Source organism: Colius striatus, chromosome 11 (genome assembly GCF_028858725.1).
Source record: "Colius striatus isolate bColStr4 chromosome 11, bColStr4.1.hap1, whole genome shotgun sequence".
Taxonomy (NCBI): Eukaryota; Metazoa; Chordata; class Aves; order Coliiformes; family Coliidae; genus Colius; species Colius striatus.
The window spans coordinates 8,702,193-8,714,432 of NC_084769.1; the positions used below are offsets into that span (position 1 = coordinate 8,702,193).

General features: G+C 37.0%; 1 protein-coding gene across 3 annotated transcripts in view; it reads right to left on the bottom strand.

The window, feature by feature from the left end:
• Positions 1 to 4,434: 4,434 nt before the first annotated feature.
• The window catches only part of SLC35F5 (solute carrier family 35 member F5), a 34,830-nt gene continuing 27,024 nt past the window's right edge, over positions 4,435 to 12,240 (bottom strand). For all 3 annotated transcript variants that reach the window (XM_062004623.1, XM_062004621.1, XM_062004622.1), the window contains 3 exons: positions 10,781 to 10,935; positions 10,249 to 10,338; positions 4,435 to 8,115 (listed from right to left, as the gene is read on the bottom strand). In XM_062004623.1, the coding sequence (XP_061860607.1) occupies positions 10,257 to 10,338; positions 10,781 to 10,935 (237 nt within the window). In that variant the 3' untranslated portion in view covers positions 4,435 to 8,115; positions 10,249 to 10,256. The remainder of the gene's footprint in view (positions 8,116 to 10,248; positions 10,339 to 10,780; positions 10,936 to 12,240) is intronic.

The following is a 12,240-nucleotide window of genomic DNA, read 5'->3' on the forward strand; positions in this document are numbered from 1 at the left end:
TCCTAGCTGACTTCAGCTAAAATGAGACATCTTGAGACTCAGTTTTAAGGGCAGAAGAGGGGAAGTCAGTGGGTCAATTCAAGACCTTTTTACCACTGTGCTCTTCTCCAGAGGCAGCCCACCCTTAGGGACCATTTTTTTCTTAACTGATGGTATAAAATACATTAAGCATTAGCCCCAACCAAATACTAATTCCTGTTAAGAAAATAAGGTTTATAATTTTTATTATTTACTTACATATAATAAATATAATACAGAACAAAACCATCACACCCATTGATTGTATTACACAGACTGTTCATCAGATTGCAATACATTTTCTTTTCATTAGCCCTTTTATAGGGTTTTGGTATTGGATATTAAGAATTTCAGTTTAGAAACCTATCAGCACAAGAACAATCTTCCAATTTTTACCTTTACACATTTCAAATATTCATACATGTACTGGTTTTGTTAAAAATATATAAGCACTGTTCAGTATTTCCAATATAGGCCTTTAATTTCCATTCATTACATCTCTATTAATATAGAGAATTTTAAAATAATTCATAGCTTAAGTCATTTTTAATTAAAAATACTTATTCTATATTTCTCATTTAACTGACTCCCAAACCCACAACCTTCCCTCCTCACTCAGAAAATGAAGTGACAGGACAGACACTCCAGGTGAAAGCCAATGGTCATTTTTAAAACATAAAGGGTAAAAGTTCTGGTCTTTGTTTCACCTGTATAATTCTGGAATAAAGGAGACACCTATCTGGTATATAAAGAGGGAAGGAAGGAACCAGAAGCCAGTTTCTGAAGAGATATGCATCTTCATTTTAGATTTACTACTGCCATCCTGCTGTTTTCGTAGCTTAAAATCACTGCATCAACCCATGATTATATGTTTTTCTCTGCATGAATGTACTTATCATTAAATGGAAATTAGATAAAAATGCTACATTTCTTCTTTATCAAAAATAGATCAAGGTTTAACACACTCTGAAATCAGGTATTTAAGTGCAAATGCAATACACATCAGCAATTCACGTTCTGGTCTCACTAAGGAAAATGGTTAAAAGATTATGCATAAAGACATTTCACAGGGGACATACACCTAGAACAAGCTGTGCTCTCAGAACACCTAAATTACCAGAAAACTGTACAGACTTCAAGCAAACAAAAGTTTTCTTGGGTTGAAAGTTCTTCAGTTAAACCAGCTTCTGCTTTCAAAGTGTTATTCAGAATTCAATGAAACTTAGTACAAAACACAATGCCAAACAGACCATCAAAATTACTACAGGTTTTGTGCATCTTTTCATGCACACAAGCTTTAGAAGTTTCACAAATCAAGCTGTATAAACAACTAAGAAAAAACTTTATACATGATTTTCTTTTACTAATACCCAGCCCAAAAAAAACTTACACAAATTTTAAATCATTACAAGGACTCCTTCAGCTGTCTGATGCTAAAGTTGTAACACATACTCAATTACACTTTCCTAATTTCATTCAGAGATGGTCAACTTGACCCAGTTAAGCTTTCAACTTAGCTTTGCATGATCAAGCTCTCATGATTTTCAGTCAGAGCATTCATTTGTAACCGGATTGCATGTGCAACTTTTCAATGCTTCACCAAAAAGCCCACTAAAATCCCTCAAATACAGAAAAGAAACTGCTTAGTATATACACTCTCTTAATTTTTTTCCCCAAGCATTAATTTCTCTTTAAGCATTCAACTTCAGTAAATAATCATTTCATACTGAAATGATTTAAACAAAATACCAACGTTCAGTATTAAATCGGTATCAGCCAGAGATCAATCCAATCCACCAATGCTAAGCACTTCCTATATGTCATAGGGCTATGTAAGAAATCCCCCTAATGACTTTACAGCTGATTTCATATGCTGCCCAGTAAGATTCTTTATTTTCAATTAAGATTTTTGGGGGGTTTTTGGGTTTTTTGCTGTTGGGGTTTTTTTTTTCAAGTGTTTTCTTTACTTCCCCAATAGGAAAGGGATGATGTTTGTCTGGAAAGCCCATGCTGTTCCCCTAGCTAGAGGAAAACAGAAGGAGATTCTGAATATTAGTTTCCCATTCTGGCAGTGGAACTAGTTTAATTGGTTCTAGATTTAGCTTCTAGAAGAGAAGCATCACCTATAACACAAATAGAAGACATAGGCTGGCAACATCAGTAACACATTGAAGGATATCTCAAATGAAAACACACTAACTTGCATATTATAAAATTAGTTCTATGCTAAATAGCTAATTCCCCTCAGCTTGAGAATGTGGGAGGGTTTGTTTTGGTTGGTTTTTTTAAAAAAAAAAATGGAAAAAACCTTCAGGAACACATGTGAAGAACGACAGAAACATTCCCAAATTATTATTTCTGAGGCTACTCCAGTCGTACTTCTTCTGTAGAACATATACAAAATTAGTGCACCTTTCCTCACAAAGCAGTCAAAAGTTCATTAAAAAAACAAGATCATCAGATACAACTTTATAAACTGAGATGCAGTTAAAGAATCCTGCACTGTAGAACTGTTTTCTACAAAGATCCTAGAGAAAAGCCTTTATGCTTTTAAAAAGCAGGAAGTGAAAAGTAGGTGAAATTCTGGATGTGTTCTGTCTCACAGGAGTCATTCCAGAAAGTCTGGCTACCTAATAATACCAGATATAATGATGGAATACTTTACCTCAGAGAAGAGTGAGAACACAGGCAACTAAGCAGAGTGACGTTTATATGTTAGATTTATATTTTATGTTAGATTTCTAACAATGTAGAGAACTAGGGCAGTCAAAATACAATTACAGTGGCTTTACCTAGGGAGGAAATGCCCTATTGAATTCATTGCAAAGAAATGGAAATGTCAAATTAGAAATTATCAAGAGGAAGTTGCTCCTCAAGGCTATGACTACGATCACATATTCTCACCATCGACAAGAAATTCTCCTAGAAGTATACAACTAAGTGAAGCGGTTAACTCTTCTTATCCTGCTGAATTTAAAGAAGAGTCATGTAGCAAGACAAAGGCACCTTCAAAATAACTAAGCTGCAATGCTGGCTATAGGGGAATATTTGTTGTGATCAGATCCAGTGGTATATTTACCATTGTTACCAGCACTACAATCTCACAAAGTGCTGTTGCTGAAGTCCTACCGCAAACCACTCCAGATGTACGCTGCAGACAGAAATACTGCAAAGGCTTTAGGTCAACCTGACTTTGGAGGGTTTTTTTTTTTTTCAATAAAGTTTCACTTGACTAATGCTGTCTACAACTCTCATGGGCTTTGCATCAAATCCCAGTCTAGCCAAAGCAACTTGATTGGAAAAACCAACAAAAATCCCCAAAGTGAACACACTTTGTAAAAAATTAACGATATAAATTAATAAATACATATGTTGGAAGATTTATAGTGACCCACTACCCCAGAATCAGATTATGTATTACTATAGCATTGCCTTAACCTGAAATTTGATGTTATGCCATAAGTGCAGCTTAGCAGTGCAACTATTAATTCATATGGCGCATTGTACAATGAAGTCGAAAAACCACACAGGAATTGCAGCATCTGTTTAGAACGGACATTTGCCCAAAAAGTAACAGAGTGTTGGGCAGAGTGTATTTTATTGACACCTTTAAACATTCTGAACATTCTCATCGTGGTTTACCTGATAAGCCTAAGGAAGTTCAACATGGAAGTTAAGTGACGTGAAATGCTTGAGTGAAACCTGAAAGTATTTGTAACAATTTTCAAAGCAGGAATTAAGTTACCAGCTCTCACAACACATGGTATCTGCCTTATTTCCCTGAGAAATCATGCCCTTTGATAACCATGTAAAACAAAATACAGCACTAATGCAATCCTGGAAAAAGAAACCATGCATAACAACTGCTTGTGAACCAACATTTAAATGCTACTGCAGTTATCACTATTAAATTACAGATGCTACATAAGACTCGTAACAGAAATGGTAACTAACTCAAAACTTATCCCAAATAAAGAAAACTGATTAAATGTACCCTCCTATAGTTAGTCATATACCCTAACACTGTGATATTAATGTTAATTTCTGTTTCTTGATTTTTGGGTATGCCACTTCTGTATTTACAAACATACAAACACTCTGCCTTACTGAGGCCTATTTTCATAGGAAATTTGAAAGCGTTGCCATAAACTCACCCTTATGTCTAAAATATAACTGGTTTGCCCCCCTCCTCTGATAGCTTAGTTTAGCTCAGTAACTTAATTTTCCTAAAACAGGAGGACTTTTTAGTAGGGAATGGGAATGATAACATTCAACACAAAGGAGAGATAGAATCAAGAATTACAGAGAAATGACCGCCTTATTTAAAGCAATCGTAGTTGTGAACAGCAGTACCTAGACACATTGGGGATCATGAAAGAGAATGACAATTAGAGCACCACACACCAGGAAAAGTAATTTGCAGGCTCTCCTATTTTTACTGGTACATCACAAGTAAGTATGCAGTGCATATACCAGCACACTGGGTCAAGTATCACATGCAGCACCACGGTTTGTCATTTGAAAAACACCACTGCTTAGCACTCGATTTCTACCAAATACCTTTTTGCATTTGCAACACCACAGTGAGATAACCAGGCAGCGCCTTTGCCTTCCTCCTTCTGAGTTTCTGTGTGCAGTCTGCTTCAGGTTGAATCCATCGCAAGCCAGATCAGTCACTAACAGCCTACACAGGCAAAAAGCCAAGAGGCAAGATGCAGCATGCACTGGGCAACAGGAACACTGGGACCTTGCTCGTCTTCAGTGGCAATCATGTGCCCCACACTTTCTAAGTAACTGCTGAGTACTGATGTCACATGTACTTCAGTCCTTTGCTGAATTAGTTTTAAATCTACAGCAGTTCCTCATAGTGAACACGTTTTTGCCACGACTGAAACCTAATAAAGTAGCCAGAAAAACCGAAATCCCCTTTCCCCCCTTTGTTCTGGAGTGCAGTATACAGTACATCAAACTATGCAAGACTCGCCAAATCCATAAAAGTGAAGGCATGCTGTGTGGCATTTGGCAAATTATCATCATTTCCTCCATATAGAAAACCCAAATAGCTCCAAAACCTCAATCACACACAGAAGAAATTGTTGGTTGTCTGATAGGATTACAGTAATTAGTTCAACTACTTGACAGAGCAACACATGTAGCATTCATTTTCCATTTTGTAGGCATGGGAAATCACTGTTCTTTAAGCATCTAATAACATTCAAACAAATGCTTGAGATAAAAAAAGATATCATTTTTTTTAAACATATGTGCTTTCTACAAGAAATAAGTCAGAAAAAAAGACATCCCCAAATTGAAACAATAAGAGCAATGACAATTGATGGTAGCACACAGAAGTAAAGCATTTATAAGAGAGCTCCTTCACATTCCAGTTGTATCACGAGGAAGAAAAACTCAGCATGTCTCCATTACGTCAGAGGTACCTGAGAATCAACGCTAAATCTCTTCTGCATTTACCAAGCACCCATTAGAGAGCTACGCAATTTACATTTCAAATTAGACATCATATTTATAAAATATTATTGTACTAAAAATCACAAGATTTTATAGAAAATGCTCATCACATTCTATTAAATGCAGGAACAATGTTACATGTCATAGCTTTCGTATTTAAAACCGTAATACGTTTCTTTAACTACAAGGGCGCCACTGTTTAAAAATCCTTTCAGGATGGACAGTTTGCTTTGTTTCTTAAAGAACTGCGATTTAATGCAAAAAGGCTGCTCAAGCTACCTAGTGCCATGAGATTAAAACATCAAATATCTTAAAAAAGAAAAGAAACTGACACTTTTTGTTGAAAAACCAAAACCAGCTGGATGGCCCTAAGCTGGAATTTACCAAACAAAAATATTCTTCGGCATTCCTGGGGTCAGAGACAGAAGAATATTCTTCTAGTACATGGGAGGCTATGATGAGCTTTAACCCATGAACATAGGGACAGATATGAAAAGTAACTTCCCATTATACATTACTTCTTCAATTTTATCAGTATGATCAATTTCCAAAGACAGTACTAGAGTATTTCACTAAAAATACCCTAATTGCTCATCCAAAAGCATACTCAAGTTTTCCCAGGCTTAATTTGCTGATGCTGCAAGTCCCATCTGATTCAAATTTGTAGTTAATGCCTTGCATGATATATTCAGTCTGATCTCATTGAAACATATAATTAATTGAAAACATACATTAGCCTTCTATTGCCAGTTAGGCCTTAACACTACTTCTAAAACAAAAAGCTGAAGTTATTATCCTCTCATTTGTCAGAATTTATGAAAAAAAAAAAAACCCTTAACGAAAGCCCAAACTCCCAAACTGAGGAAACTTCACTTCCTTCCCTGAAAATTCTATTCAAGTTAAATGTATAATTTATTCTATATATTGCATTCTCAACCCTTCTACTTGTGGGGTTTGGGAACTGAAATAAGAATTTTCTCCAAATACCTTCATATATTCAATAAGCTTTTTGTTTTGTTTGTTTGGGCTTTGTTGTGTTGCTTTGGGTGTTTTTTTAATTCTCATTTCAAGTGTACAACAAAGGACTCACTGTCTCAAGAGATGCCTCAGATTCTCAAACTTGTAGTGTAACACTGTATTATAAATTGAAAGGAAAAATCTGATAAAGGTGCAACACTTGACCAGTATAGCCCCTAGGAGGTTCTTTTTTTATTCATTCCTCTCCTTTCTCTGCTGGCAGATTTTTACACTAAATTTGAGCTGCTGGCTAATCAATCCTTCTAAATGTATAGTTAAGCATGTTTCTCTCCTGCATTCCCACTTGTCTAATTGTTTTATCACTAAACCACTAAAATTTCTTTTGGAAGGATCATTAGTGAGTGTCAAAACATGAAATGCCATCCTTCTGTATTTGCATGGAAGGATTATTAATAACCTTACTATGTGGAAGAGAAGGCTGTTGGCTGAAAATCCATCCAATATTAATTACAAAAAAAGTCAAATCCATCAAAAGCCAAAATTAACCTTAAGTGTCTTACTGCCAGAAGCTGCAAAACGGCACCAATTTGAAATGTTCCTGAAAGTACGTGTTCGTAACTGCTCAGAATCATGTGGGACAGAAGTGTTGCCGTGGAGGGAAGATACAGATTACACAGAAAATGATCCATTTTAGAATGAATTTATTAAAGCAACTGGAAAAAAAAATATCAAGACAAAGACCTTTATCTTTCAGGTGGTTCAGCAGATTACTGTAGTGCCAACTCACTGACTGAAAACAGCCACAATTAATTTGATCTCTTTAATAACATGGCAGCTATTCATGTGCGAATGGTCAGATTTAGCTTTCTGTTTGAGATGGAATGAAGGATAATGGGATTAAGAATGGGTTATAGAATTGGATTGTTTAAAACAAACATTAATTTTGAGACTGTACACCCAAATGTACTGTAATTATAAATATTTTGGCATCCACTAAGACTGTAAGCATTCCAGATTGTTAGGTAACAAAAGATTTTTAAACACTGGCACCCATTGCCATTACAATGGCCTAAAGACAATATATATGTAGTGTTCTGGGACCCTACAAAGATCCTGCCTCAATAATTACAAGAATGCACTTAATAAATTATTTTTCTATTTTCTTCTATTAATATGCAAATAGTTTGTACAACATAAAAAAGTTAATTTGTACCTATTACAGGTAACATATCTATTTAGCTCTTCATCTGAAAGCCTGTAAGACTTGATGACTTGCAAACTTATTTACATAACTCATTTGAAAGTATTTTTTAAAAATTATATTGTCCAGCATTTAACAAAATTGTGAGTTAAAAAAAGAAAGAAATCACTTAACAGCATTTGTTTTCTTGATTTTGTCAAGTAACTTCACCAGCTCAGTGTTATAAGGCAGGCTGGTTGCTCAGATGGACTAAGATTCCCCATGGTGATAGGCGTGTAGTAAATTTGTTCAATTTATAAAACCAGATGAAAGCAAGAAAGAGTTTAGAGTTTCAAAAGAACTGAAACTTCTTATTTTTACTACAAATTCAGAATAGGCACTGAAACACAGATTCCTTAGGGACTTTTCCAGAAGATTGTCTCTTCGCTGGGCATTAATCCATTTTTAAACTATGAAGAAGAAGAAGAAAAAAATATCAGGGCTACATCATTAAAGATTACAAAAAATAAGCCATCACCATATGTATTTGTTTCCATTTTATTAATAAACGAAATAACTGTGTGTCTCAAGCATAAGATGTTACAATTACTGCTTTGGTTAGATCTGTGTTATTTCTATGTTCCAAGGTTTCTCAAATCTAATAATTTCATTATTAGATTTGAGAAACCTTGGAACATAGAAATAGACTTCTGCATGCATTATTTGAGAACTGAAGCCCTGAAGCGTAGAGAGAGTCCTAAACTATGTCTGTCTTTATGCTCCAAGACAGCATCAACAAAATATGTAATGATTCTGTTAAGAGGTTTGTATAATCTCCTCGTAGAGAAGGATACTTTGCAAACTTCCTAGCTAGTAGGGAAACACTAGTTTCCCTATTCTTACAGGAAATCCTGTTTGACCAACCTGATAGCCTTCTATGAGTGCATAATTGGCTGGCTAGATGAGGGGAGAGCAGCAGATGTCATCTACCTTGACTTCAGCAAGGCTTTTGACACTGTCTCCCGTAACATCCTCATCAGAAAGCTCAGGCAGTGTGGCTTGGACGAGTGGACAGTGAGGTGGATCGAGAGCTGGCTGAATGACAGAGCCCAGAGGGTGGTGATCAATGGCACAGAATTGAGATGGAGGCCTGTGGCCAGTGGAGTTCCACAGTTCTGGGGCCAGTCTTGTTCAACATCTTCATCAACAAGCTGGATGAGGGGACAGCAAGTATACCCTCAGAGCAAGTTCACTGATGACATCAAACTGGGAGGAATGGCTGATTCCCCAGAGGCTGTGCTGCCATTCAGTGGGATCTCAACTGGCTTGAGAGTTGGGCAGAGAGGAACCTCATGAGTTTCAACAAGGACAAGTGCAGAGTCCTGCATCTGGGAAGGAACAACCCCATGCACCAGTACAGGCTGGGGATTGACCTGCTGGAGAGCAGCTCTGCAGAGAGAGACCTGAGAGTGCTGGTTGACAATGAACTAACCATGAGCCAGCAATGTGTCCTCATGGCCAAGAAGGCCAATGGCATTCTGGGATGCATCAAGAAGAGTGTGGCCAGCAGGTCAAGGGAGACTGCTCCCCCTCTACTCTGCCCTGCTGAGGCCTCATCTGGAGTCCTGTGTCCAGTTCTGGGCTCCTCAGCTCAAGAGGGACAGGGAACTCCTCAGAGTCCAGCGCAGGGCCACCAAGATGATCAGGGCACTGGAGCATCTTCCTTATGAGGAAAGGCTGCGGGAACTGGGGCTGTTTAGTCTGGAGGAGACTGAGTGGGGATCTCATTAATACATAAAAATATCCAAATGGTGGGTGTCTAAAAGGAGGTTGGGGCATCACTTTTTCCTATTGTATCTAGCAACAGGACAAGGGATGAAGCTGGAACACAAAAAGTTTCACTTAAACATAGGAAAAACTACTTTACTGTTGAGGTGAGGGAGCCCTGGCACAGGCTGCCCAGGGAGGGTGTGGAGCCACCCTCTCTGGAGGTTTTCAAACCCGCCTGGACACGTTCCTGCATGACCTGATCTAGGTGGACCTGGTCTGGCAGGGGGGTTGGACTAGATGATCTCTAAAGGTCCCTTTCAACCCCTACCATTCTATGATTCTAACATTTCATGCAATTCAACATCTTAATTCCTGTCAACCACAAACACAATGATTCCTTCCCATTTTCCAGACCCATAAAGTCTGCTCATGTCCTCTGAATTTCCTTAAGCGGTCAATGTTCTTCATGAACTACAGTAGCCCAAGCTGAGACTTCACCAGCATTTACAAAATGAAACAATGACCTCAATCTCTTCCACGCATATCATACCAAGTTGTATGCCTTTTCTCATTTATTGACTTATGTCCAAATTTTTATGAATGTTGTAATACTCTCATGTACAAAACTACTTTCAAAATCATTGACTAAGAACTGTATCAAGGAGAGAATAATGCTTGGTAATGAATAATAGTTTTAAAGATATCCTTTAAAACTTTATCCATCAATATAGAACAAGATTAACTGTATGCTCTGTAAAAATGTGTGCTTCTATAACCATCATGAAAACCAATCCTCACCTTTCTCTGTATTGCTTGAAGTTTAGTGAACATACCTTTTTGTCTATGAACAGCAACTGTCTCCATCTTGTGAAACACTGTGCATAGGAATGAGACTTTCACACTGCTCACTTTCTTCTGGCATTCTTAAAATAAATAAATGCATTTGTTTAAAATGACACAGTAATATTAAATCGGCTGACACAAATACTAAGTACGCTAGTTGTTTGAAGTGCAGACATTAGAAACATACAAAGAGACCTTAACTTCACAAAGTATACTCAAGTTTGCACTAGTTTCACTGCAAGTTCTGGGTACAGCAACTATCACAGAGGCATCAAGGGAAAAAAAGAAAACTGTGACAGCCACTAGGAAACTTAAAACGTATACAGACTTCACATCTTTCCATTTTATCAGCATGACATAGGTTAATAAATGGACTGGCAACTACTACTATTAAAAAATTAGTACACCTGAATATAAAATTAGATGAAAGTAAGTACAGGATGAGTACTGCAGCTTATAAAAGAGCATAGGATACTGGAGAGGCTGAAGAAGAGATAGGATTATACTTTGTGACTGACCTACCTCTGAATGCGATGTTTTCTACAAATAAAGGCAAAAATTCTTCTGATCCCCACCATCACTGGATCCCAGTTGTTATAGTGACACAACAGAGTTGCAATGAAAAAAGAAAAAAATACAGGGACCGCCCCTGCAAAAAATAACCAGGAAAACTGCACCTGGAATTCAAACACAAACATCATTCACTCAAGAGTTTATAAAGATTAAAGAGATAATTGGCATACTGTATCTTTATAATAACTGCTGTAAGTTTGAGATGAAGTTTCAGTTCTTTTAAACTGGATGAAGTATTACAAACATTTTGCAAGTTATTAGGTATAACTGCTCTAGCCACTGATACTTGTAAAAAATGAATAACCACTCTTCACTGATCTATTCTTTACAACAGAACATACTGTTTATGCTGTGGTGTGGATGAAGACAGACACTGACAATTTCTAGGTTTTAGCAATCTGACTGATACCAATGAGAAATTCCCCTAAACACTTCAAAAACTTTACATATGAGATGTCATTGGAAAGATTTGTTTATCCGTTAAGTCACTATGAATATACTGTCACTGAGTGGTAACTGCTGAAATGAATACACATAGAAAGCCTGTGCTATGGGAAATGCTTACAAGGGTTCTTTTCCATTTAAAAAAAGGCAGGACATAGCACTCAATTTATGCTGAGACTGTTTAAAACTTGAGAAGGTTAGAGAAATCAAGGGTGCAAGCTCAAGAACTAATCTCTGCAACGCCTTTGAGGCGAACAGAGCAATGAGCCATGAGCACTGCTCCCTCTCGTGGGGAAAATATGGAGAAAAAAAGTACAGTTTTGACATCTCACACTGATGTTTGCTCTCAAAAAATCTAATAAACTTGTTAGAGCCTTATGCCAACCTTGCTGATTTCTAACAGAAATTCATTAACATATAAGTTATCAAAAGGATTATTCCAATAGTTAAGAGTTTGGTTCTGATTTCTTAAGATTCAGATTTATATAAATTATTACAGAATACTAAAGACTCAGTAATTATCCATCTTTTATAATTACCATACCATTTGACAGTCATACAGAGACTGCATATATTCATATGTTAATCCTTACATTATTAGCCATGCTAGTGGCATTCTTATGTGTGTTCCTTTCAATAAAACTGAAATGTAGTGTAAAGATAAGGCTGGGAGCTTAAATTTCTACCAGCCTAACTTGGAAGCCTGAGACTTTGGTGAGAACAGCACTTGCTTGAGGATACTTTAGTGTTTGTATGAGGGACATACTTCCACAAATCAAGGAATATCAGCTTGGAAGGGATGTCAAGGACCACTTGGTCCAACTTTTCTTGGCAAAAGCATGGTCTAGACAAGACAGCCCAGTACTGTGTCCAATGGCTGATTGTTCTCACTGGGAAATGTTTTCTGTGTCCAGTCAGAATCTCCTCAGGAGTAACTTTTACCCATTACATCTTGTTTTTCCCAT